Below are 26,414 nucleotides of genomic sequence, written 5' to 3'. Positions count from 1 at the left end.
ATCCTGAGTTGTAAAGGTTCTTATACTCACAAGGCTAGAGAGTCAGCATATGGGTTAAGTGCAAAGCATAAGAACCTGGCATGAAAGGCCACGTGCTGCTGTGATGTAGCTGTTGTCGTAGTAGCAAATGGCTCCTTTTGGGGGGTGAGGGTGGGGGTGGAGGTTGTTGTATGTGTACACAACAGGGTCTCCCTCTGTAGCTTAGCCTGTCAAACTCAAAGCAGTATTCCAGCCTTTGTCCCCCAGGGGCTGACATTACAAGCATGCACCGTTAGGGCAACTTAATTTTACGGAACTTCTTTTCTTAGTGCTAGGGATCAAACCAAGGGTGTCACACATACCAGGCAAACACCCTCCCACTGAGTTACAGCTCTGGCTCTGGACCTTTATCCAGCAGCATTGACTAGACATGACACTCTAATTGATTGGCCATTTCTATATCATCATAGCTAATCATGGAGCTCATGCCTGAGCACTGTCTGAGGCAGACTAGCCTGGGCTGTGTAGTTTCAGGGCAGCCTACGCTATAAAATTAGAACTTGTCCTAAACAAACTCATTGTAGGGTTATCTGTATTGTAGGTTGATCTGATTTTAGTGTCGTGTTTCAGGGCAGTAGGCACACCATAGACAGACAGGTGTGGCAGCCAGAACACACACTTCTGATGCTTCTTACTGTATGACATGATAGATGTCATAACCATGAGGCAGCTCCAGGCAAAGCAGACTCACCAAAACATGACAGAGACTTGGAGTGAGCACTGCTTCTGCAAAAAAATAGCACTGCTGACCTCTCTCGTTTGCTATGCTAGGAACCTTCAGTTTGGAGGAAGGGGAATAAACCCTGAAGGCACTGATACACAGCACAGCATGCTGGCCTGGGCCTGCGTCAGCAGTGTGGACTTATCCAGCTGTACTGTTGCAGGAGTTAGGGACCTGCCCATATGCACTACCAGGAAGCAGACTTTTTCTTTCTTCTTTCTTTTCTTTTTTCCTCTCTCTCTTCTCTTCTCTTCTTCCATCCTTCCTTCCTTCCTTCCTTTGTAAGATTTATTGTATCTATAGTGTTCTGCCTTCCTGTATACCTGCAGGCCAGAAGAGGGCACCAGATCTCATTATAGATAGCTGTGAGCCACCATGTGCTTGCTGGGAATTGAACTCAGGACCTCTGGAAGAGATGCTCTTAACTGCTGAGCCATCCTTCCAGTCCCAGATTTTTGGTGTCTTGAATGGGTTCAGTGTGTATTGAGTTGTTCTCTTTGGTTGCTCAAGGGTTTGCAGTGCACATTACAATTGATCAGAAGCTATTCGATGTTAATAGTGACTTTCCTGGGCACAGAAGTGCTCTCCTGGGTAGCTCTATTCTCTTCCCACGTTGTTGTCTCCCAGCAGTAGTGCAGTCTCATAGCACCAGATCCTTCATAGCAAAGGGAAGACTTACGTTACACGCCTTTTCACACAGGTTCATAGCATACATGTTTACTGTGTGCATCACAGACTTGTTTGAGTGGCTTTTTACTGTGTAATTCCTTCTCCACCCCCACAGTCACCGTCTCCATTGTAAAGCAAAGTTCTGGCCTTTTTGCTTCTGGGCCTCACTACTGAGGACCCCTCACACTCTTGAGTTTCCTTAGTGTCTCCATGTGTCAGTGTGCTTTCTGTTGCTCTGATGAAATCCTTGAGGCTATATTCTTTTTATAGAAATGAAACTTACCTGGGGTTTTCAGAGGCAGCAGTAGCATTGGTTTAGCCTAGACGAAGACTTCATAACCGCGCCTGTTCTCATCACACAGTATGCCATACTTAGTGATCACATGTTTTACAAAGGATGAAAAGTTTAAGCATGGAGTTGAGGAAGAGACTCCGCCATCACCTTCCTTCCCAAGGACAGTTTAGGATCTAATGGGCTCAGCGTGATCGAAGTGTAAGTCACACTCCACAGCTCTGTAGGATGTATGTTCAGAGAAAAACCAGTTAGCTGCACTCCCAGACCTGCTAGGTAACTTCTGTCTGTTCTGCACCAGGTATCCCAGGCTGGCTGTAAACTCAGAATCCTTCTATCTGAGTCTCAGTACTTAGATCTCTGAGCTGTGACACCATGCCTGGCCTCGGTGGTAGAAGTTGACCCTTGGTCATGGACTTGGTGATCTTTGACCTCTGATGAGGAATAGGTCTCTTGATGGAGCCTTTTCATTTTTGGTTTTCAGGGCAACCTATGAAGTGCAACCTTCACATGAATGGAAATGTCATCACATCAGACCAACCCATCCTGCTGTAAGTGCTGGGGCACAGGCTGGGACAGAGCCTGCTGGTTTACTACTCTGCAGTTACTTCTTGTCTGATGCTCAGTGTTCCATCCGGATGCTTGACCTAGAACCAAACAGCTTGTCTCAAACTGTCTCCAGGGTTTGATTACAGTGTCATATTGGTTAATGTGACAGTGTCCAGCACCTCTGAGGGAAGTCGAGAGCAAGCTCTCACATCTGCTTTATATGACCGCCATCTTGATGATAAAAAGTAACTCTACTTCCCTGGAATTGCTCTGTTGAGTGATGCAGGATGACGCCTGGGCACATGTGCCTGGCTCACTATTGAGGACTTTTTGGAGTCTGAGGTGCATAGAACATTGAGGCTGACAGAATAGAATTTTTCTTGAAAAGGGAAATATACCCAAGGAGAAGCTGAGACATGCCAGGCAGGACTAGAATAGACTTGGGCATGCAAAGGCAGGATTTGAACCTAGATAGTAGATGGTGATTTGACAAATCTGTAAAACTGTCCCAGAAATAAGTTGTGCTTTACAAATGTTTTGGAAAGGGACTAGAGAGATAGTTCAGTATAAGAGTACATACTGCTAGTACAAGATATCCAGGGGTACCTCCCAGAACCCATGTTGGGCAGCTCGAAACCATCTGTGAGCATCTGGACACACGTGCACAGATCCATGCATACACATAACTTAAAATTTAAAAAAAAAATATTGAAGTTTTTTATGACCCAATACATTACTCAGTCATTGGGCTAACCAGAACTAATGTGGTTGACTTAGGTTAGACTTGAAAGATTTGTGTAATATGTGACCTTGTTTGACCACCCAGAAGAACATGCAGTGTTTCCAGATGTGGAACTCCAAACACTCAGCAGGCTGTAGCTAGATTTGGTTTGATCTTGTTTTTTAACAGTAAATAAGGAAAATACCAGTTTCCAGTAAGATGGAATCAGATAGAGGGATGTGGAGAGCATTGTGCTCCATGCCTATCTTCCAAAGATGCTCGGGGGACCCAGCACCACCTAGGGAAAAACTGACAGGAATTGGGGTTCTCTGCTCTCACAGGCGGTTGAGTGACAGCCCCTCAGTGAAAAAGGAGAGTGAGCTGCCTCGGAGGGGCAATCCTGCCTCTTCCAACCCTCCTGCCGAAGTGGACCCAGACACCATTCTCAGAGCACTCTTCAAGTCCTCGGGGGCCTCTGTGACCACACAACCCACAGAATTCAAAATCAAACTTTGAGGAAGGGAGCGAGGCAGCCAGAAACAGGGCAGAGGAGGGTGGCTCTGTTTCCCAAGGCAAAGTTGAGACCAACGGGCCGTCGGACTGAAGCCCCCTGAACAAGGGACAAGGTACCAGGGAGAGCTTCCTCACTGGACGAGACCCACCTTTCTATGTTGTTCTTTACCTTGCCCTTCTGTGCGTTCCGTTTCTGTAGTATGTTTGCTCTTTCCTCCATTCATCACCAAGGTAGGCTGTGTTTGTTGGTGTGCCTCCCCTACCCTCGGCCCCTAGCACATTAATTCCCTTGCAAGGGTGCACTGTTTCCCTAGGTGGGTAGTCTTCTTGTGGCTCCATGGGACACAGAGTGCAGGAACGTGTTGGAAAGACTGCGGGTTGTTTTGTTTTGTTTTGTTTTGTTTTGCTTTGCTTTGTTTTGCTTTTTTTTTTTTTCAAGAGTTTTCTTGTTCTGTTGAAGTTTTCACACAAAACGGAATGAATGGGACCTCCTGCCATTCGGTGAACACTAGGTCAGCTGGGGGCTGCATCAGGTCACTGGTTTCTTGTGTTCCCACCACTATCCTCTCCAGTCCTGACTGCCAATGTGCAGCGCTCTATGATGGGCAGGTAGGGCAGCTGTGTTGCCAGCTCTTGGCTGGCTGTGCTGTTTTGGGCAGTGTACAAGGCACCCCAGCATTCATGGTCCCACGTTAGTGTTGTGCCAAAGGCTCAGTTTTCGCAGCTTCCAATGGGAGTGAGGAAGGGACCTGTGCCTGCGTTAGTTCTCACCTGAGAGAGCAACATCAAAGCCTGGTTTTGGTGCAGGTGCCAGCTCCACATTGGTTGAGCCTTTTTTCAGGTTCTACCCCGGCTGCAGCACAGAGGACTCGGGGAAGATTGATTGAATCCGTGCCATTGGCTGGCTCTGGCTCTGCTTTTCTAGCTTCAGTTATCTACAGAACAGCAATCGGGGTTGCCCAGGGCATTGTCTCTGCTAGTGTAAGTGACCCACACTGATGAGTGCTCTGATTAGAGCTGGCCTAAGAAACAAGCTGTTGGGTTACGTTCTACAGTGTGCTCCTCCATTGTTAGTGTGGGACGATGGCACTCGGGCGGGTGCTCAGTGTCAGGTAGCAGCATTCCAGAGCTGGTCAGTAGTCCCCGACAATGGGAACAGAAGATGCTAAGCTGTCATAGCTGGAGCAGTATCCTGAGGGTGCACATTATCGGTAGTGTTTGTTGTTAAGGGACAAGCCGAGGAAGTAGAGGAAGCTGAGGAACCGTGACCCATTCAAGGCTAGCCCAGTAAAGAGAACTTCAACTAAGTCTTATTTTCCTGAGTTAGATCTGCCCAGCTGGAAGGGTCTTTTTGAGTCTAAATCAATCCTTCAGTTCAAAGGTTTCCCAGCAAAGGATTCCAGGAATGACATCTAGGGTGTCTACTCCTGAAGAAGCCTCCTTCTCTTAAACCCTTCTAAATGGGTACAAACGTAATTCTTCTCAGAAACTGGAAGACATTCCTCTGTGTTTGCCCCTGCCTGGACTAAGAGAACACTAGGTCTAGACACTAGGGCCTAACTTCTCTGCCACTGGAACAGTGGGCATGCCTTTGCTTTGTGTAGAGTAGGGCCGACTGAGGCTTCCCTGGTTGCCCAGCTCGTTTTGAGCCAGGAGTGCTGTGATGACACACTTGAACCGAGTTAGCCTCACCCTCTTGGCCATATGGTACTTTGGGGAGTGCGGTGCTTGCCCCTCCTGCATTTCAGAATGTCATCTTGGGAAACAGAAAAGAAGGTAGGCCAACCCTCATGTCCCCCACTCCCTTGCATTACTTCTTTGTGTCTTGTTCAGGAGAGAAAGACATTCTGGGATGGAGGAGCTTGTTACTTTCCATTTCTCAATAAATGTTTGTTATTCCTAACTTTTGAGCTATATTGTCTTTCTTCATTGCTTTTATTAATATTTATTGGTTGTATGTACATTTCATGATTCTTGTGTGGTGGTCAAGGGCCAACCTGAGGGAGTCTATTCTCTCCTTCCACCACATGGGTTCCATGATTGGTTGGCTCTGAGCTATTCCCCTCACACACACACACATACCTCTACGTATGTACGTTTGTGTGTGTGTGTGTGTGTGTATGTGTGTGTGCGTGCATACTTGATGTCTGAAGAGAACATCAGATCCCCTGGAGAACTGGAGTTAACAGTTGTGATCTTAACTGACCCTCTTAAGATCAATATATGTACTTCCAATATACAATGTCACAGAATGCACATTACCATTCCAAATAGGAGGAAAGGAATGGGGGAAGATTGAGCGAAGTAAGACCAAAACCCTGCAGTACAAACACCAAAAACCCTGTGGCTCTGTGTGCAGTGATGGAGACTTCAGTTTCCAAGAGTTTATATAGCTCTGCCCCTCCAGCTTTGCTTTCTGTAACAACTCCTTGGCTGGTTCCACTTTTCACATGCAGCTTTCTGTCAGTATCCATGCCTCTGGCATCTCTACCCTCTTGGAGTCTAACGCAGCCCAGGCTTCACCGTAACAGCCTGTCTCCCTCTAGCTTTCTCATATACACCAGTACCACGTGAATGACGCTGCCAGGTCTGGCCAGCCTGATGGGATCCAGCCCCTCGCAGCACAGTAGCAGTAGCTTCTGTATGGAAGCTGGCAAACTTCTAGGCAGTTGCTTTCTGGGAGCAGGAAATCACTTTCTTTCCTAGCTAGGAGTGCTCTTGCAGGTACAGAGCTAGAGGTTCTTTACCTATACCTCACAGTTACAGCCTCTTTCAGCACCTGCAGCTTAAGGCTTCTCAAGCTGTTCCTCTCCAAGTACTATTTTTTTTTTAAGATTTATTTATATATTATGTATATGAGTACACTGTTGCCCTCTTCAGACACACCAGAAGAGGGCATCAGATCCCAATTACAGATGGTTGTGAGTCACCATGTGGTTGCTGGGAATTGAACTCAGGACCTCTGGAAGAGCAGTTAGTGCTCTTAACCACTGAGCCATCTCTCCAGCCCTCCAAGAAGTATTATATCCCCATCAACAAATAACTACTTTTCTGATGCCATAGCTCACCTATTAACTGTAAAGTATTCCTGTGAGTTTAAGTTCTCCAGAGGAGGCAGCAGCTCCCTTGTTCCTACAAACCAGGCCTTACACCTACTTTTATGTGAACTTAGCACAAGCTAGTTATCTGAAAGGAGGGGACCTCAACTGAAAAAAATGTCTCTAAATTTCAGCTGCAGGGCATCTTCTTAGTAAGTCATTAATTGGGGGAAGGCCCAGCCCATTGTGGGTGGGGCCATCCCTGGGCTGGTGGTCAGTGGGTTCTTTTTTTAAACAATTTGTTAAACAATATACACTGTTGCCCTCTTCAGACACACCATAAGAGGGCATCAGGTCCCATTACAGATGGTTGTGAGGCACCATGTGATTGTTGCTGGGAATTGAACTCGGGACCTCTGGAAGAGCAGCTCTTAACCACTGAACCATGGGGGGTCGGTCATGGGTTCTATAAGCAGGCTGAGCAAGCTATGAGGAGCAAGTCACCCCGCCATGACTTCTCCATCCGCCCATGCCTCTAGGTTCCTGACCTGCTTGAGTTCCTGCCCTCACTGCTTCTGTTGAACTGTTACATGAAACTGGAAATAAACTGGAAATAAAGCCTTTCCTCTCCAAGTTGCTTTTAGTCGTGTTTGATCACAGCAATTGTAACCCTAATGAACACCCAAGTATCCTACTTCAGCCAGGATTACAGCCAGCCATGTCCAACTGGGAAAAGTTTATTTGGGCTCACTTCAATTTGTAAAAATTTAAAAATCTGCCAAGCATGGGTGATATGTGGTGTCATCCACTGTTAATCTCAGCACTGGAGGAGACAGGCAGACAGATCTCGTGTGAAACTGAACCCAGCCTAGTCTACATAGCCTCAGGTCAGCCCAGGCTACAGTGTGAAAATCATGCCTTAAAGCACACACATACTTTTTTCTTGAGGGAGAGAGCACTTGCCATGAGGCCTATGCGGTGGAGTGCATGTGGACGTCAAAGGATAACTTACTGAAGACGATTCTCTTCTTCCGTGGATGAAATTCAAGATGTCAGGCTTGGCAGCAAGTACTCTGTTTACAGTTTCAACCCCAGGCTGCTCAGCGCCTTGCTCTCTCAACTAAAGAGACTGACTGTTCAGGGCATCTCTCTGCTCAAAATCCCAGTTGCACCACTGGGATTCAAATGGAATACTATTTATTTTTTAAATTGAATGCTGTTTATTTCTTAAAAATTTGTTTTTGTGTCGGGCGGTGGTGGCGCACGCCTTTAATCCCAGCATTTGGGAGGCAGAGGCAGGCAGATTTCTGAGTTCGAGGACAGCCAGGACTACACAGAGAAACCCTGTCTCGAAAAAGAAAATTGTTTTTGTGTTGAGTTTGCCTGTGCACCACGTGTATACTGTGCCCACACAGGCCGGAAAAAGGTGTCAGATCTCCCTGGAACTGGAGGTTACAGAGAATTGTGAGTGATCGGAAGTGAGTCCGTATCCTCTGGAAGAGCAGCCAGTGATTTTTTTTTTTTTTGCTTCGAGACAGGGTTTCTCTGTGTAGCCCTGGCTGTCCTGGAACTCATTCTGTAGAACAGGCTGGCCTCGAACTCAGGAAACCCACCTGCCGCTGCCTTCCCAAATGCTGGGATTAATGGCGTGCGCCACCACCACCCCGGCACAGCCAGTACTCTTAACTTTCCATCGCTTGCTCCAGCCTCCCTCTACTTCCCAGGAGGACAAGGAAGGCTAAATCTTCCTTAGGCAAGATCCTGGAGGCGGGCCTAGGACTGAGAGGGCGGAGCCCCGCGTGACGCCGTCGTCATGGAAATGCAGCCGCGCCGGAAGACGGAACTCCCAGCCGTCTCTGCGCTCCTAGTTGGCAAGATGGTGTCTCGCAGGAAGAAACAGAAGGCAGGCGGCCACGAGGAGAGCATACCAAGCCCACCGGGGTATTCAGGTGAGCAGCTGAGGGCCAGGGACAGACCGTTTTGCGGGGAGGTGGCCGAGGTCCCGTCAACTCGTCCGGTGTCGAGTTGCAAGGCCCCCGCCGCCCCGGCTCGGCGTGCTGATTCCGCGGGCGGGCGTTCCTCCGAGAGGCCTTGGGCTCGGGCGCCGCTCCTCCAGGCGGCGCCTGGCCCTAGCGCCTAGCATGCAGCTTCGTCGTCCACAGAAGCTAGTTACTCGCCGAACCGCTCGCGTCTCGTTCTTTAACAAGCGCTTCCTGAGTGAAGGCCGCAGCTGTATTCCTCCCAGCCCCGAGATTCGCACCCCACTGGTGTAGACTAACCGGGAAGGTGGGGCTGGGTCGGCAGGAGAGGTCGAGGAACGTTAGCCCCAAGCGAAGAATGGGTGGAGGGAAGAGAGTTGGTGTGCCAAGCAGAGCAGCCCATGCTATGGGGGCTGATGGTGTTAGGCAGCGGATACTCCGAGAACGCAATTCTCGAACCCGGCGGCTAGCTCACTGTGCCCGCCCCCTCAGTCTCCTGCCGTGATAATCTAAGTACGTTTCTCTCCAGCTTCCCTTGGATGGATGGACGAATAGGCGGGCAGATGGAGCTAGAAAGGGACAAAGAGAATGGAACTTGGGTAACATAAGCACTGACCTCCTCAGGGTACCCCAAACTCTCCTGCACTCGTTTCCCCTGTTAGCTGTTCCAGTCAAGTTCTCAGAAAAGCAGCAGGCTCCTCATTACCTCTACATGAGACAGCACAGAGTTCGCCAAGGCACCCAGTCCACGTGGCCTCCCAGTCGGACCCTTTTTATCCTCAATGTGCCCCCATACTGTACACAGGTAAGAGTCTGGTAGGAGACCAGTGGGTTGTGAATGGGGGCTTGCCACGGGCCCTACGGAACCCTAGCCATCAGATGGAAATGCCAACCAACCCTCAGTGAAGGATGTTGAAAGGTTGGGGTTTCCAGAATAAAAATATGTGTTTTCTCCCTTCCCCTTGGGCTGTTCAGGAACTCACTAGATCGGTCAGGCTGCCTCAAACTTGCTGTACTTCCGTACCCTCCCCATCTTGACTCATTACAGTTTTGAATGGTCACACCTGGTTTGGAAATTATCCTTCCAACCATTTTTTTTAATTTGCTTGTTTGCTAGTTTTTCTTTTTTAAAAGACAAGTCTAACAAAAATTCCTGCAGTCCTCTCTAGACATAGTTATTAATTTTTCACAGAAAGCATTACATTTGTAGTTTTGTTTCAGACAAGGTCACTTGCAGCATGAGCTGGCTTCCGACTCACTATGTAGGTAGGTGAGGCTGGCCTTGAACTCAGGATTCTTCTGCTCTTATCTCAAATTCTGGGATTACATGTGTGTGCTGCCACACGGCTTTAATCCCACATTCAGAAGCCGGGGCAAGTGGATCTCTGAGTTTGAGGCCAGCCTGGTGGTCTCCAGAGTGAGTTCCAGGACAGTGAAGGCTACACAGAGAAACCAAAGAAATCTCAAAAAAGTAATTTTAAAAGGTTTACTTACTTGCTGTATTGGAGATAGAGCCCCGGGCATTTCCATACTAGGTCAGCTCTCTACAGTCTCAGACTTACATTATGTAAATTACAGAAGAGAAATGATTTGCTAAATTTGAGATTCTCCCCACCCCACCCACCCTTTTTTTTTCTTTATTTCTTGGTCTCCTAATTTAGTAGCCCTGGCTATATAGCCTAGAAGTCACTGTGTAGTCCACGCTGGCCTCGAACTCATAGATATCCACTCCACATACATAAACACACACATCCTATGAGTGCTGGGATTTCAGCTATGTGTCACCATGCCTGGTGGGATGAATAGTAATAATGATAGTAATAATAATGATAATAACAATAGCTATTTTTATCATCATTATTATTATTGTTAGGAATGTAGTTCAGTGGCAGAGTGCTGACATAATTATTAGGAAGCCCTGAGTTCAATTCCCAGCAACCACGTGGTGGCTCACAACCATCAATGATGTGATCTGATGCCCTTTTCTGGCATGCAGGTGTACATGCAGATAGCGCACTCCTATACATAAAATAAATAAATCTTTTTTTAAAAAATTGCTGGTATGTCGCCTGTTGCCAAAAGAAAGAAAGAAAGAAAGAGAGAGAGAAAGGGAGAAAGGAAGGAAGGAAGGAAGGAAGGAAGGAAGGAAGGAAGGAGCTCTGACAGCAGGCTGAAGGGAAGGGCTGGTCCGCTTGGTGCCTATGAAAGGCTGAGCGCATCTGTGTGATGCACACAGACCTGAGAAGTCCCCTCCCCCTCTTCCTGACTGACCCAGACTTGGTGGTAAAGCTTAATTGCTTGTCGTGAGAGTCTTTACCCTCGGGACACCCGCCTCCATGCTGTCATGGAAGATGTCACTGTTAGGGCACCTAGGCCCCCTGGGCATCGTAGGTTTTAGGCTCCAAGTCCTTTGGGTTGTCATGGGTGTCGGGCTAAGAAGCCTGTGGGTGTTCACATTCTGCTTCTCTCTGACCCCGGTAGGAGAGCTTGTCTCGATGCCTGGCCTCCTGCGGCACCATCAAGACAGTAGAGCTGCAGGAGAAGCCTGACCTTGCCGAGAGCCCCAAGGAGCCAAAGTCACTGTTTTTTCATCCCAAGCCGGTGCCGGTAGGCCACCCAGTAACACCAGGTTCCACTGGAGTCGGGGCAAGGGCCGGGGCTTGGGTGGACTCAGCAGTATGCTTTCAGAGAGACCCTCCCTATAGGAGTCTCTGTAATGTGTGATTTAGGAGGTTAAGAGTGGTGGCTTCTGATTCGCTCAGATGTGCCGCCGCCTTTGACTTCCTCTTTCCCTCTCTGCCTTGCAGTCTTCCAGAGCCCATTTCCCACTTCAGCAGGGTGGTCCTCAGGACAAGTACCCTGGCTCTAGGAGCCCTGTTCCTGTCCCCTCTCCCCAGGTGCCCCATGTGTACTTAACGTACAAGGGAGTCTGACCCTGAGTTTGTGCCTTGTCTGTTTATGACCTGCCCTAGCTGGGGTGAGCCTGCTTCTCACTGAGTCCCCAAGAATCCCTCCTCTGGGGAAGAGCTAGAACAGGTGTTCCAGGAGCAGTTGAGTAGCTAGGAGCGTGGCTGGCCGGCCCTCCCTCTCACTCTGGGTTGATAGATGAACTGCCTAGTACCGCATCCCCTGGCTCCAGGCAGGTGTGGGGACCTTGCGCCACAAGTAGGCAGGCTCTACACTGCTTCTCTCCCCCTCCAGGGCTTTCAGGTAGCTTATGTGGTGTTCCAGAAGCCAAGTGGAGTGTCGGCTGCTTTGAACTTGAAGGGCCCATTGCTGGTTTCTACAGAGAGCCACCTTGTGAAGAGCGGAATTCACAGTCAGTACTGCTGGCTCTGTCAGTGCTTCTTCCCCGGGCCTGGGGTTGGTGAGAGACACTTTCTGGGGGCAGCATCCATGATTGCCACAAGACGTGTCCCCCTCTTTCTAAAGGCCTGGGCTGGAAGGGCTGTTTCTGAGATACATCAGCACCAGGCAAGGAGGCATTAGCCTAGCATGCTGCCTCTAGGACCTTCCTAGCACGTGAATCTGGGCCCTAAATCCCAGGACATTAGGGGCCTCTGCAAGGGGATCCCAGCTTGCCAGTCATATCTGCGTGGAACCTGAATGTCCACTCTTAGCCCTCACTTCCTGGACAATGTTCTATGATAGCTATAGTTTGGGTTTTAAATGAGTGTTCCTTAAGCGTTTGGCCGGCAGAGGTGAAGGACAAGGGCAGATAGCAGGCAGCAGGCAGACAGCAAAACATCAAATTGGTGCTCACAGTGCCCAGCAGAGGTGGCTGGAGCAGCCTGGCTGAGAACAGGCCAGGTAACAGCATCAAGGGAAGACTGAGGCTGCCCGACAGGATGCTGGGGAGGTTGAAGCGGACTATAGAAGCTCCTGGTTGATCACCTCCATCAGTGTGCTCCTCCTGAATTTATACCATGGCATAAAAAGTAGTGCCATCTGCTGGAAGCCGTTAGCCTGCTTGCTGTACCCCTCTCCCTGGCACAAGGCCAGGGAGCCAGGCTGCCAGGCTGGCTCGGCACAGGAGGGGTTTAGGGGAGAGGAGGAGGGGTGCTCTCACTCTGAGTTTGCTTTTTTTTTTTTTTAATTTTAAAGAGTTTATTTTGTATGTGTGTTTGCCTGCGTGCTTGTATGGGCACTGTATGTGTGTGTGTGTGGTGTCCAAGGAAGTCAGAAGGGGAGTCATCCCTGGAACTGGAGCTGTAGACGGTTGAGAGCCACCATGTTGAAACCTGGAACCAAGCCTGGGCCCTATGCATCTGCAACCAGGGCTCGTGCCAGCTGAGCAATCTGGTCCACTTTCAACAGGCTTAAACGGCACATGATGCTTTCCCAGGGTAGCCTGCATCACGCCCTGTCCCCCTCTCCCGCAGAGTGGATCAGTGACTATGAAGAGTCTGTGCTGGACCCTGAGGCCCTGAGGATGGAAGTAGACGCATTCATGGAGGCCTATGACAAGAAGATAGCTGAGGTGGGGCTTCAGCAGGGCCACGGGACGGTGCTCCGTGTGGCGCCTGTGAGGGAACTGTGGTGGCCTGGCTGGTGCCACGAGTGCGGGCTCCCAGTGTTGCTGAAACCCGAGCTACCTGGCTGGGTAGCATGGACTCCTAATGGTCTGTAGGTGAAGGGAGCATCCTTGATATGTCTGTCCCCCAACACTTACTGTGGGGGCCGTTCTGGCCAGCAGACACTGTGTGCCCAAGGGAGGAGGCAGCGGGCCTCTAGCCGGTCAGGGACATCCTCCTGCTGTAGATCCCTGCCCATCAACAGCCTCTTCCGTGCAGGAGGAAACTAAGGCCAAGGAGGAGGAGGGAGTCCCTGATGAGGAGGGCTGGGTGAAGGTCACCCGCCGGGGCCGCAGGCCTGTTCTCCCTCGGACGGAAGCGGCCAGCCTGCGCGTTCTCGAGAAGGAGAAACGGAAGCGTGCCCGCAAGGAGCTGCTCAACTTCTATGCCTGGCAACACCGAGAGACCAAGATGGAGCGTAAGATACACTTGAGGGCACCCCACACGTCCAGGGGCAGGGAGCAGGGTAGGCTCAGGGTCAGTCCCTGTCCTCCACAGAGATGGCATCTGCCCAATGACAGAAGCACTTGGGATATGGGCTTCACCTCCAGATCCCCAGAGTACCTGGGCAGAAATCTGTCAGCCCCCAGCAGACTGCAGAGTGCTGAGGGATCTGAGGGTGGGGGTGCTTGTGGGAGGCTGCTTGATTGTTCCACGAGGGAGTACAGTCTCCATGCTGCTGCTAAGCATCCTGCCCCTAGGACATTCTCCCTGTTGTTTTGATGTTCTCCTGAGCATGGACTGGACTCAACAGCTGCCCTCAGACCCCAGCCTTGGTTGGCACTGACCCCCCCACACACACATCCCTGGCACCTGCCCTGGTCTAGACCCCAAGCTGCATGTCACCTGAGCAGCCTCTGTCCTTCCTCCGTAGAGCTCTAGATGCCACCTCTCTGACTTGAGTCATTTGGTTAATTGCTGAATTCTAGAGCCCTCTACTCCAAGGCCACATCTAGGAAAAGGTGCCCCTGGGCCAACTTCTCTGGGCTTCTCTCCCACCTCAGCCTAGACCTCTAGAGCAGCTGTAAATGTCCAGTTCTGTCTCTGTGCAAGATCCTGACTTTGACCCCAGGGTGCAGCAGGAATAGGGGACATAGCAGGGGGCTCTTAGTGGGATAGTGGCAGTTCCTGCATACTTATGCCATGTGACCGACTTTGTGTTCCCCTCACCCCCAGACTTGGCACAGTTGCGAAAGAAGTTTGAGGAGGACAAGCAGAGGATTGAACTGATGCGTGCCCAGCGTAAATTCCGACCCTATTGAGCTGTTCTGACAAGAAGTAGCTGTTTCCCACACAGGCTGGAAGAGCAGGGCAGGGCTGCCTTGTAGGAGGATTTGGCCTTCACAGAGCTGCCTCTGCCCTCTCCTGCCTGTAAAGACAGTCCCAGGAAACCTGGCTGACCATCTGACAAGCTTGCCCTCCACGAAGCCCTCCTGATAACAGCCACTTGGAACGTAGTGAAGACAAGAGATTTTATTTCCACACAGCTGGTGGCAAGGACAGGCTCCAGAAGCCTCAGCCCCGAGGGTCAGCCCCAGCCCTGCTTCCTAACACCCAGTCCCCTTCTCACAGTTACAGGTGAGACCAGAATCTTCTTTCCCTGCCCCTCGCTCTGCTGAAGGAGTCTCTGCTGCCTCTCCCAGTCCAGTGAGACTCACGCCCACCCCACCTATTTTGTGGGATGAGTGCTCAAGATCCAGTGGAAGCTAGAAAGTGGGAACAAGACCCCAGACCAGCGCTACAGCCTGGAAGAGGTCGTCCTCGGTAGGTCCTGGAGGAAGGAGCTGATGACTCCAGCCAGAATCTGAGGCTTGTTCATGTGGACATAGTGATTTCCTGGCACTTCCACAAACTGGAACCGCTGGAGGAAGGGGGTGGCTGGTGAGATGCCACCCACTCAGGAGACACCCGTGGCCAACTGCCTCCAAGTGGGTCAGAGGCAACCTCTGACCGGCCCTTGTCTGTTCACAGTAGCTTCTAGGAGGTACACCTCAGAATTAAGCCCGGCTGGGAGTTAGGGGAAGATAATAAAATTCTGCCAACAAATGCTGTCTCTCCTGAATTCTTGACTAAATAGATGTTCCAAGTTTTGGGGGACTGGCCATAGACGGATGAGGCCTGCCCGTTCTTGGATCTGGAGTGATGTCAACCCAGGAGATCAAAGGAATTGAAGTCGAGTTCGGAGCAGACACATGCCCAACCCATCAGCCTCCCCGGGGCCACACACCTTACCTCCTTTAGGATGGATTTTAGCGTGTCCACCATGAAGAGCATGGGCTCCTTGTCTGCATCGTTCACCCGCCTCACATCATAGTACCCCTGCAGTGCCCTGGGCAGTGAGAAGTTGGCTACCCCTAGCTCTGCATCTTGATAGCCCCTCTGCCCCACCTGGTTTCAGGCCCTGAAGAGGCCAAGCCTAGGCTGTCCCCCAGTTTTCCTTCAGCTGTATCCTTTTGAGCCTGGGTTTGCACTGGGGTTCAGTCATCTGGTACCAGCTTTCTCTCAGCTGTAGCAAGCTGGGTGGCTACTGAGAGTGGCTGGCAGTCGTGTGGAGAGGAAGGGCAATTGTCTGCTGGGTTGGGATCTGACCTGGGTCTCAAGGCCAGGCTTTGCTTTCAAACAAAACCTATTGATGTGGAATAGATAGATACAACCATCCCCCTCTCCATTGGAGGCCAGCTGTAGCCTAGACTCAGATTTGTCCCAGTCTTGTCATGTTCTCCCTAATCCTGAGTTACAGGTGTGCACCACCATGCCCAGCCAGTTCCATGGTCTTAAGTTCAGATTTGCGTTCATGTATGAAGGTGTTAACATTCCCACCCAACTCCATAATGAGTTGAAAGTTAAAAAAGAAAGTATCAACTAAGCATCCTAGCACGGCCACTGAAGAGCATCATCCTAGCACGGTCACATTAGAGCATCATCTTAGCACGGCCACTGAAGAGCATCATCCTAGCATAGTCACACTAGAGCATCATCCTAGCATAGCCAGCCACTGTAGTTAAAAAAGAAAAAAAGAAAGTATCAACTAAGCATCCTAGCACGGCCACTGAAGAGCATCATCCTAGCACGGCCACTGAAGAGCATCATCCTAGCACGGCCACTGAAGAGCATCATCCTAGCACGGCCACTGAAGAGTATCATCCTAGCACAGCCACTCTAGAGCATCATCCTAGCACAGCCAGCCACTGTAGAGCATCGTCCTAGCACAGCCACTGTAGAGCATCATCCTAGCACAGCCACTGTAGAGCATCATCCTAGCATAGCCACACTAGAGCATCATTCTAGCACGGCCACTGAAGAGCATCATCCTAGCACGACCACTCTAGAGCATCATCCTAGCACAGCCACTGAAGAGCATCAGACGCTGCTCAGATTTCCCAGCTGCCGCCACCAAGCATCCCAGGAAGCACTGACCAACTGTGTTGCTAGCCCCGGAAAAGTTTCTAGTTCAAAATTCCTGGCTGCGTAGACAACTCTGCTGTGACCCTCACTGATCATGGGGGTTAATTTGTCCAATCTGCCTAGGGGTGTGTCCCCTTCCTCATTGCTCTCAGGGTGTCCCTCCTGAAGCTGTGCACAAAGAGGACAATCTTTCCTGAGTGGGCCTTATTAACGAGCTCTCAAGATTGCCTGTGCAGTTCCTACTAAGCACATTCTGCTTTCTCAGCATGAGGACATGGAATCGGTCACCATAAGACAGGCTCCCCTAGAGACCAACTGAGCCATGGCGCCATCCTAGCCCTGTCTCCTACTCCTAGGCTCCCAGGTCACCTCTCGCTTTGTCTTATCCCTCCCAGCACCTGCTGACCAAGATAGTTTCTGAGAAAGGCTGATTGAGCAGCGACAGTATGTTGTCACACTGGGAGAACTGGACACCTTGCGCCGGCCTCCTTCCTAGAGGTTCCTGGTCTCTGGGTCTGAGGGTCACTAGGTCTAGACTCACTTGATCATCAGCACATTGGCCTGCAGGCTTCTCGCAGAGTGCACGAACAACTCCTTGCTCATGAAGTCACAGCTGTTCTCTGGCTGCAAAGACAAAACCAGGGTGAACCCTTGCCAGGAAGCCCCATGCGCTCCTGCAGGCGGGGCCAGGGAGCCCCATGAGCTCCTGCAGGTGGGGCCAGGAAGCCCCATGCGCTCTTGCAGGTGGGGCCAGGAGGCCAATGTCCACCAAGTCATTACACACCAAAGCCTCTTGGCTTCCATTCACCAAAGTCCTACCCAGCTCCCCGCCCCTCCCCCAACCCCACCCAGGGACTATAGCTGCCCAGCCAGAATCCACTCACAGAACCCTGCACAGCTGGGTGTGGCTGTTGATGGAGGCAGAGAAGCAATGGAGGTCACTTCAGGACCCTCAGGGCTGAGGAGCCCCCTTGCAGATCCTCCCCAGAGCAGAGTCTCTGCTTGAGACTGCTTCCACATGAAACTATGTTTTTGGACCACAGTGCTGTGAGTCCCCCAGACCCATGTCTCCAGCTAGCCCTGCTGGCTCTGTCCATGCTGTTTACTATGTATGCTACAGTGCCCAACATGGCCTCCAGTCCCCATGCACCTACTGATGGGAACTGTAGGTCCCATGTGATGCAGGTGTGATAAGCATGCTAGGATCAGGAGACTTTGTAGGAAATTATGTAGACTTTCAGGAAATGATGTAGTTAATAAAGTATAAGATGCAGTACGGTAGGCTGAGGATGTAGGTCAGTGGTTGACAGCACTGGGTCCTAGTGAGTATCTGATACTCAGTCTCACATACGCCATGAAAACTTCACTCCTGGGTTAGAGAGACGGCTCAGTCAGTAGAGCGCTTGTGACAAAACCTGAGTCTGGTCCTTGGACTTCACGTTTAGAAAACAACAATGGGCTGGAGAGGTGGCTCAGCGGTTAAGAGCACTGACTGCTCTTCCGAAGGTCCTGAGTTCAAATCCCAGCAACCACATGGTGGCTCACAACCATCCGTAATGAGATCTGATGCCCTGTATTAGTGTGTCTTAAGACAGCTACAGTGTACTTACATATAATATAATAAATAAATAAATTTAAAAACAAAAACCACAAGAAAAACAACAGGGCATGTATGTGATGTTCCTATAATCTCAACTGTCAAGAGGCAGGAACAGGGCTGGAGAGATGGCTCAGCAGTTAAGAGCAAGGACTGCTCTTCTGAAGGTCCGGAGTTCAAATCCCAGCAACCACATGGTGGCTCACAGCCATCTGTAATGAGATCTGATGCCCTCTTCTGGGGTGTCTGAAGACAGCTACAGTGTACTTACAAGTAATAAAAAAAAAAAAAAAAAAAAAAAAAAAAAAAAAAAAAAGGATAATAAATGTGAGGATTGTAGCTGAGAAACGCCGCTGAAGGTTGCACTCTGACCTCTGCATGCATTCACATCCTACACCTACACACGCACACGACAAAGTCACTCCTTGTCCTGCTCTTCAGACTAAGGTCACCACGGGTACGTTCTCAAAAGCAGAAAGTCCCACATCACCTGTGAGGCCCCAGAGCTCAGCTGTGACCAGGCCCCGGGGGGCTGCCTCCTAGAGAGCGCGCAGGCTACACGAAGGCGGCTTCACTGGTGTGTGGGGGGTGGAGTTGGGGTGCAGCAGGGGCGGGAGGTTCTAAACGCTGCCCACAGCCAACAGCGAACAGGAGGTGGCAGCATCGAGCAGGTTGGCGCTTGGGCCTTGTCCTCCAGCCTCCCTCCTTTTTCTCAGGAACTGGGGTTATCTGGCTCAAGGGTACAATCAGGCCTCAAACTTCATTTTAAGTTGGTCCCAAGGCAAGGATTAAGGGCCATTCCCTCCACTCATGCCTGCAGACGTGAAGCTTTTTGGAGTTTCTGTAGCAGCTCATTCCTCCATGAAAGCCATTGTGGGCTGGTCATACGGGGGACTTGCCTGTCCTCTTTTATCAGCTGCCTCTCTCCCTCAACATCTTTTCACTTCTTCCAGTTTCATTTCCTGGCCTACTTTTTTTTTTTTTTTTTTTTTTTTTTTTTTTTTTTTTTTTTTAAGTAATAAGATAAAACAGACAGCTAGGTCAAACTGAACCGCCAGTTCTGAGGCCTTTTGCATAGGACACAGGGTATGGGACCTGGACCTAGGTCAGTATGGGTCCTAATATTGCCCCAGATTCATGGGGTCCTCCTCCAGGGGAGAACTTCTATGTTCTCTAGTACCCACAGCTATGTTTAGCCCCTGCTTCCTTCACTTCATGTCTGTGAGAGACTTCCTTTTAGCAAGGGTGCATGGTAACATGAAGTCCTGAGACAAGGGTCTGTGACCATGTTCATGCACATGTATGAAAAGACATTTAGAGCGGGGAGGTCCACAGTATATATCCACACTCATGAAAAGACATAAGTGGGGGAAAGGAATCTGGAGATGTAGCTCAGTGGTATAACACTTGCCTAGCATGCGTAAGGCCTTGGGTTCAATTCCCAGCGCCTCTGTGTGTGGGGGGTGGGAGGGCAGGGAGACAGACTGGGGTGAAATCGGCACCTTGTGCTTCATTGGCAGGAACGTAAAACAGTTCAGCAATTTCTCCGAAGATCAGTCACGTGTTACCACAGGCCGCAGCATGCCTCTTAGGACTCAGACACCTGCCCCTCACGTTACAGCAGTGTTGTTCTCAGTTACCAAAACATGGAATACCGATGCCCATCAGGCCGCTTAAATGGGGATTGTGTTTGTTTGTTTATGTATAGGAGTACACAATGGCTGTCTTCAGACACACCAGAAGAGAACCATTACAGATGGATTGTGAGCCACCATGTGGTTGCTGGGAATTGAACTCAGGACCTCTAGAAGAGCAGTCAGTGCTCTTAACTGCTGAGCCATCTCTCTGGCCCCGGGGATTGTACCTTGTGTCTACCCTATGTTATGCATATATAGTTTCAAAACTATTCTTAAAAAGAGACCACAGACCAAAAGAAGAAAGACAGTGATGCTTACCCAGGAGAGCCTCCGGTCCCTGTTCAGCACCAGACCTGGAGGAAAGCATAAAGCACAGTGGACTCGGCGTCACACACAGGAAGGTGTCACTCATCTGGCTGCCCAGAGAAGTCCCAGCCTTCACACAGGACTCATCTGGGCTGGTGAGAGCTGATGTCAGGCAGCCCTGGATTCTTCCAGAGAAGAGCTTGGCCAAGGCTGTCTGCTCACATTTCCCCAGACCCTGAGGGACAGCACAGAATGATATAGAGACAATAAAGCTCGCTCTCTCTCCTTCCTTCCTTCTCCTTTTGCTTTTTTAGATCAGATCTCACGATGTGGTCCTTGATGGCCTAAAACTCACTGTGTAGACCCGGCTGGCCTCTGTGTGCTGAGGTTAAAGACTCCACTCTGGTTTCCTCTTCTCTCAGAGAAAGAAACTGGATCTTTAATACCAAGAAACAGCAAGTAATTGAGAACCATAGCATTCCTTGTCAGAGTAGAAAGGCCTGAATGTCATCCATTTTACAGTCTGACATGGTCCCTGCCATGGATGATGGACAACTCCTCTCATCTAGGGAGGCTTAGCCACGCCCTCCAGGGCCATGTCTGTGATTCCTGGAGAACTGAGGATAGGGGTTTTGGTGGTGGGGCTGAGCAGCCGCCACTGCCCTGCAGGAGCACAGAAGCCTTGGGAATTTCCAAGCGAGGCAGGGGATGGCAAAGTCAACTCTGGGACCTGCTCCTGGAGGGGAAGAAGAAGGCTGCAGTGTACTGAAAAAGAGGCCTTCCAGAAGGTCTGTCAGCTGCCTTGTGCACAGCCACCAAGAGAAGGCAAAGCCAGATCTGAGTACCTTCTGCAAGTGGGCTGAGTGCCCAATGTGATAAACAGTTAAGTGCAAATATTGATCTTCCCTGGTATTAGATTCAAAGGAGCAAATGATTCAAATTCCAAAATCTGTCGGATAGACATATGTCCAGTTGCAATACCACAAGTCTTTTTTTTTTTTTTTTTTTTTTTTTTTTTTTGGTTTTTCCAGACAGGGTTTCTCTGTCTTTCCCTGGCTGTCCTGGAACTCACTCTGTAGACCAGGCTGGCCTTGAACTCAGAAATCCACCTGCCTCTGCCTCCCAAGTGCTGGGATTAAAGGCATGCACCACTACCACCCAGCTCTATCCCCTTTAATTTAATGTTCCTTTTTTTTTTGGTTCTGGTGCTAAGTCACATGGGGGTTCTTTGGGTTTTGTTCTTGTTTGTTTGGTAGACAGGGCTGGCTTCAAACTCACTCAGACTGCCTCTGCCTCTGCCTCTGCCTTCTGAGTGCTGGGCTTAAGTGTGTGTGCCACCATTGCCCAGGGCCTTCAGCTAACTCTCCTTGCCTTTCCTGCAGTGCTGGAGTAGACCCCAGGACCTCCTGCATGCTAGGCAAGCGCTCCACCACGGAGCTACACACCAAACCTTACATGTTTACACAAACCTTACATGTTCTTCATAAGTTACCTAGTTTTTATGGGTTTTTGTTTTGTTTTGAGACAAGGTTTCTCTGTACACCCCTGGCTGTCCTGGAGCAAGCTGGTCTCAAATTCAGAGATCAATCTGCCTCTGCCTCCTGAGTGCTGGGATTCAAGGCGTGTGTCTCCACCACCACCAGCAGTGCATTTTTATGTTTTAAAGATTTATATATTTATTTTTGAGCTAAGATTCACTCTGAGGCCTTTCCTGGCCTGCACTGGCTGCATAGACGAGGCCCCCACCACACAGAGGTCCACCTGCTTCTGCCTCTTTGAGGATTAAAAGTGTGCACCACCATGCCTGGACTTAGGTATTTTTAATAGTGACAGCCAGAAGACTAAGACAGGTGACAAAGTTTAAAAGGGGATGGGAGAGATGGTGCAGTGGTTAAGAGCACTGGCTGTTCTAAAGGAGCCAGGTTCGATTCCCAGCATCTACACGGCAATTCACCATCGTCTGTAACTCTACTTGTAAAGGCTCCGATGCACTCCTCAGATCTTTCATGTCTGTTGCACAGACAAGCAAGCAAAATACCAGACATAGAAAATGAAATTTTCTATGGAATTTAAGTTCTTTTAAAAAAAGAAAGAAAGAAAGAAAGAGGCATGGTGGTACACACCTTTAATCCCAGCATGCAGGGGCAGAGGCAGGCAGATCTTTGAATGTGAGGCCAGCCTGGTCTACAGAGTTCCAGGACTACACAGAGAAAGCCTGTTTCAAAAAACCAAAACCAAATCCAAACTAAACAAAAACCAAACCAAACAAACAAACAAAAAACCCCCATAAAAACAAACTAAAAAAAAAAACATAACAGCCAGGCAGTGGTAGCGCACGCCTTTGGTGAGTTTGAAGCCAGCCTCATCTACCAAACAGACAAGAACAAAAAACATAGAACTGCCATGTGACTTTGCACCAGAACCAAAAAATGAACATTAAATTAAAGAGGAGGTGGGGAGGCCTGGAGAGATGGCTTAGTAGTTAAGAGCACCAACTGCTCTTTCAGAGGTCCTGGGTTCAATTCCCAGCAACCACATGGCCACTGGCTAAGAACTGTAACTCTAGGTACAGGGGATGGGACATCCTCACACAGACATACATACAGGCAAAACACCAATGCACACAAAATAAGTAAATCATGAAAAAAAAAAATAAGAAACCAAAATGATGACTGGGCTTGTATGTCTGGGAATGGTTGTGAGGAGTCGGCCTTCCCATAGGAAAAGCAATGCATGAATCTAGATGCCACACTTAGAGAAAAAGCAATTATGGAAACATTAAGAAATGCTATTTTCTGTAATTATTAGGTTTTCGCCTCTAATTAGAGATTATGGAACTTGTAGATGACAAGTACCATGTCTGATTGTTGACAGCATTCTAGCTAGGCACCTGTGGCTCTGAACGCCCAGAGGATCTCAAGGAGGAGAGATTGCCGTTCATCTCAGCCTAACAAATCTGAGGCCAAGGCCTCTGTGCCACCCTGCGCTATCAACCCAACCTCTCTACTAGATAAAGGGTCTTTGGTGCTCTTGCAGGGTGGAGCCTGTCCTAGCTTGTGACTTCCTCCAGTGCCACGCACACTTTGCGTGACAGCAGTATATGAGGCAAAAGCTTCCAGGAAGCCGTCTCCTGCAAACCCCAACTCAGAGGTAGCCCAGATATGTCTTTGCTATAGTCTCCCGTGCTAGGTGTCCCCCAAGATAAACGTTGCTCTCTGACCTCCACCAGTGTTCCAACTTCTTAGCCAAACCCTGGCTTAGAATTTCTAGAAGACAAGGTTACGAATTCAGACTAATTACCTCCAGCATTGTTAGAGGGAGAGGGAGGGAGGGAGGGAGAAAGTGTGTGTGTGACAATGTACTGCAGAGAGCATTCGAGATTGGAGATTGGAGCCTCTACCCTCGTGGCTGGCTCATCCGCAGCCCTCACCACCCACCTACCCCCAAAGACTCCAGCTGGGCCAGCAGTCTCGAGCTAGCGTGCTCAGAGCTGGGGGGTGGGGGGTGGGGGTGCTGCACTGGTCCAGAGAGGATGGCTGCTGTTTTAGACCCAGTGTGTTTTAGATGGCCTTAGATGTACCTCAACCGCTGAGCTGCCAGATTTTTCTTTTCTCTTTTATAATGACTGTAAAAGTCTGATGCCATTTTTGAGAAAGACATTCAGATTCTGCACTCCCTTGTGTTGTGTCTGCCATTATTTCCCCGTCGCCTTGTCAACCTGACTAGGACCCTGTTCCCCCACGGGTTGAGGGAGACCAAGACTGGCTGGCCCGCAGCACTCCAGGTCTGGGGGTCTCTGGTCAGAGAATGAAAATACTTCACTGACCTGATGTCCTTGAGAAGGTGCAAGCAGCACGCATTTTCTAGAAAGCAAAGTCACTTTTGGTGAAGATCTCAAGGCGGTTTCAGATGTCCCCATGCTGGTCACAGTCAGGAATTAGTACAAAGTCATTTCAGTCCCTAGTCCAGTTCCTGAGTCCAACCCCACCTTGCCTCCGAGAAGCCTTTCCCGACAGCTTCCTGATGACAAACAGTCCTGGCTGTTTTGTATATATCACAGAGAAAGGAGCCTCCCTTGAGGAAATGCCTCCATGAGATCCAGCTGTCAGGCATTTTCTCAATTAGGGATCAAGGGAGAGGGCCAAGCCCATTGTGGGTGGTGCCATCCCAGGGCTGGTAGTCCTGGGTTCTATAAGCAAGCAAGCTGAGCAAGCCATGTGAAGCAAGCTAGTAAGGAACATCCCTCCATAGCCTCTGCATCAGCTCCTGCCTTCAAGTTCCTGTCCTGTGTGAGTTCCTGTCCTGACTTCCTTTGGTGATGAACAGCAATGTGGAAGTGTAAGCTGAATAAACCCTTCCCTCCTCAACTTGCTTCTTGGTCATGGTGTTTGTGTAGGAATACAAACCCTGACTAAGGCAATGACTATTCTAGAATTTAAGCTGCTATGCTTCACTCTTCCCTCCTATACCTCAGTGCCAGAGCTCTGCCCACTGCCGCCTTGCTGTCGCCCCCTCCTCTGTCCTGTGAACCCCACATCCCTGTGCACCTCCCTAGGCAAGGACACCTGTGTTCTGGGGACAGTCGAAAGTAACTACAAGTGAGGAAAAAAAAAAGCTGGACAATGGTGGCGCATGACTTTAATCCCAGCATTTGGGAGGCAGAGGCCTGGTCTACAGAGTGAGTTCCTTGACAGCCAGGGATACACAGAGAAACCCTGTCCTATCCCCCAACCCCCTAAAAAGAAAGTAGCCACAAGTGGACATTACTTCTGACCTCTCTCAGTCCAGGAGCTGGACATGCCTCCCTTTATGAAACTGGAGAGCCAGGCTGGAGAGATGGCTCAGCAGTTAAGAGCATTGACTGTGACTGCTCTTCCAGAGGTCCTGAGTTCAATTCCCAGCAACCACATGGTGAGCCAGCTGTATGGAGGATAAGTGACATCCACCTGCGACAGAAAGTAGGTCATAGGTCCCTTCTCTCTGGACTTTGTTTTAAAGAGAGAGAGAGAGAAGCCGGGTAGTGGTGGTGTACGCCTTTAATCCCAGCACTTGGGAGGCAGAGGCAGGCGGATTTCTGAGTTCCAGGCCAGCCTGGTCTACAGAGTGAGTTCCAGGACAGCCTGGTCTACAGAGTGAGTTCCAGGACAGCCAGGACTACACAGGGAAACCCTGTCTCGAAAAAACCGAGAGAGAGAGAGAGAGAGAGAGAGAGAGAGAGAGAGAGAGAGAGAGAGAGAGAGAGAGAGAGAGAGGAAAGAGGAGAGAGAGAAGAAAAAAAACCTAAGAGTCCCCTGGAGCCATTAAGATGGCTCAGTCAGTAAAGGCACTTGTCACCAGGCCTGAAGACCTGAGTTCAATCCCACACCCACAAGGCGACTGGAGAGAACTTGCCCTTACAAGTTGTTCTCTGACCTCTCTATGTGCACACACCCATAAATATAATTGAGAACAAAAATCAAACAGGTCCTGATCCCTTGAGCGTTCACAGGCAGCCCCAGCAGCTGCTCTGCCTAAGTGCGGGGGTGGTGGGGGGGTGGGGGTTAGGGAGGGTGTTCCTTCCCACCTAGGAGGCCTGGCCCTCTGAGAAGCAGCAGCTGTCTCTGCTGGGACTTGCCAAGGTCACAGACAGATCCAGCGGAGGCCGACAGAGAGGGCACTGTGCCCACAGACATGGCATGGCCCTCAGAGCCTCTGGTTGTTGCCCTGTTGGGGACAACTGTGTCATTAGACCTCTCCATTTCTCACTCATGGGGCTAGAAAGCTCGGCTCTTCTACAAATCCTTTCCCTTTCAACTATGGGCAGCCGTCCCAGGTCCCCCGCCAAGTGTTTCTGTGAAGCTGCTCAAACTAGACTGATGCTTTGGATGGAATGCAGCTGGGTTTATGGTAAGGATTTCAGCATCCTGGAGGGAAGGGTAGGGTTCCCTGGTCAGAGACTGATGGGGCTTTTCCTTCTGTCCTTAGGGGGCTTAACAGAGCAGGCTTCTCCCTTAGGGGGCTTGAACAGAGCAGGCTTCTCCCCCTTTGAAGAATACCTCCACCAGGAGTATGTGTGGCAGAAGGTGTTGCTATGTAATCCAGGCTGGCCTCAAGCATTACCTTCCTGCCTCAACTTCCCAAATGCTAGGGATTCAGGCCGGCATGCCATCCTTGGCTTGAAACAAGCTCTGGGCTCTGGGCTGGAACCCTTGTGTTTTGAAGAATGTGCCTAAGGCTGCGTCTCCTGGCTCTCTCCCTATCTGAGTGCATCTGCCTGACTGAATCAACTCTAACACCTCCAGTCTTGGCTTTGCTGAGTGGGAAAGTCAGGAAACCTTTGACTGCTTCCTCACCTGAACTACTCAGGAATCACGCCCTTGGGCGGGGGGGGGGGG

General features: G+C 50.0%; 3 protein-coding genes across 5 annotated transcripts in view; 2 read left to right on the top strand and 1 right to left on the bottom strand.

Moving 5' to 3' along the window:
• The window catches only part of Poldip3 (DNA polymerase delta interacting protein 3), a 27,045-nt gene extending 21,638 nt beyond the window's left edge, over positions 1-5,407 (top strand). For both annotated transcript variants that reach the window (XM_031350728.1, XM_031350719.1), the window contains 2 exons: positions 2,206-2,272; positions 3,333-5,407. In XM_031350728.1, the coding sequence (XP_031206588.1) occupies positions 2,206-2,272; positions 3,333-3,507 (242 nt within the window). In that variant the 3' untranslated portion in view covers positions 3,508-5,407. The remainder of the gene's footprint in view (positions 1-2,205; positions 2,273-3,332) is intronic.
• Positions 5,408-8,357: 2,950 nt separating this feature from the next.
• Positions 8,358-15,141, top strand: Rrp7a (ribosomal RNA processing 7 homolog A). Its single transcript, XM_031350708.1, has 7 exons — positions 8,358-8,491; positions 9,184-9,326; positions 11,003-11,128; positions 11,723-11,840; positions 12,904-13,001; positions 13,315-13,513; positions 14,272-15,141. Exons 1-7 carry the CDS (start codon positions 8,362-8,364, stop codon positions 14,355-14,357), a joined length of 900 nt encoding a protein of 299 aa, XP_031206568.1. The 5' UTR covers positions 8,358-8,361; the 3' UTR covers positions 14,358-15,141.
• The window catches only part of Serhl2 (serine hydrolase like 2), a 20,260-nt gene continuing 8,399 nt past the window's right edge, over positions 14,554-26,414 (bottom strand). The window contains exons 9-12 of one of the 2 annotated variants that reach the window (XM_031350688.1): positions 20,053-20,087; positions 17,042-17,124; positions 15,328-15,424; positions 14,554-14,956 (exon numbers count right to left, since the gene is read on the bottom strand). In XM_031350688.1, coding sequence (XP_031206548.1) covers positions 14,834-14,956; positions 15,328-15,424; positions 17,042-17,124; positions 20,053-20,087 — 338 coding nt within the window. In that variant the 3' untranslated portion in view covers positions 14,554-14,833. The remainder of the gene's footprint in view (positions 14,957-15,327; positions 15,425-17,041; positions 17,125-20,052; positions 20,088-26,414) is intronic. The other variant, XM_031350696.1, reaches the window with a different exon arrangement.

Source organism: Mastomys coucha, unplaced genomic scaffold (genome assembly GCF_008632895.1).
Source record: "Mastomys coucha isolate ucsf_1 unplaced genomic scaffold, UCSF_Mcou_1 pScaffold11, whole genome shotgun sequence".
NCBI lineage: Eukaryota > Metazoa > Chordata > Mammalia > Rodentia > Muridae > Mastomys > Mastomys coucha.
Note: the sequence above shows the minus strand (reverse complement) of the source record. Positions and strands in the feature narration are given on the sequence as shown.

Coding starts and splice junctions, on each gene's coding strand:
- Rrp7a (XM_031350708.1), top strand. CDS start 8,362: ATGCAGCCGCGCCGGAAGACGGAACTCCCAGCCGTCTCTGCGCTCCTA. Junction 11,129..11,722: donor TTCATCCCAAGCCGGTGCCG/GTAGGCCACCCA, acceptor CTCCCCCTCCAG/GGCTTTCAGGTAGCTTATGT. Junction 11,841..12,903: donor TGTGAAGAGCGGAATTCACA/GTCAGTACTGCT, acceptor CCTCTCCCGCAG/AGTGGATCAGTGACTATGAA.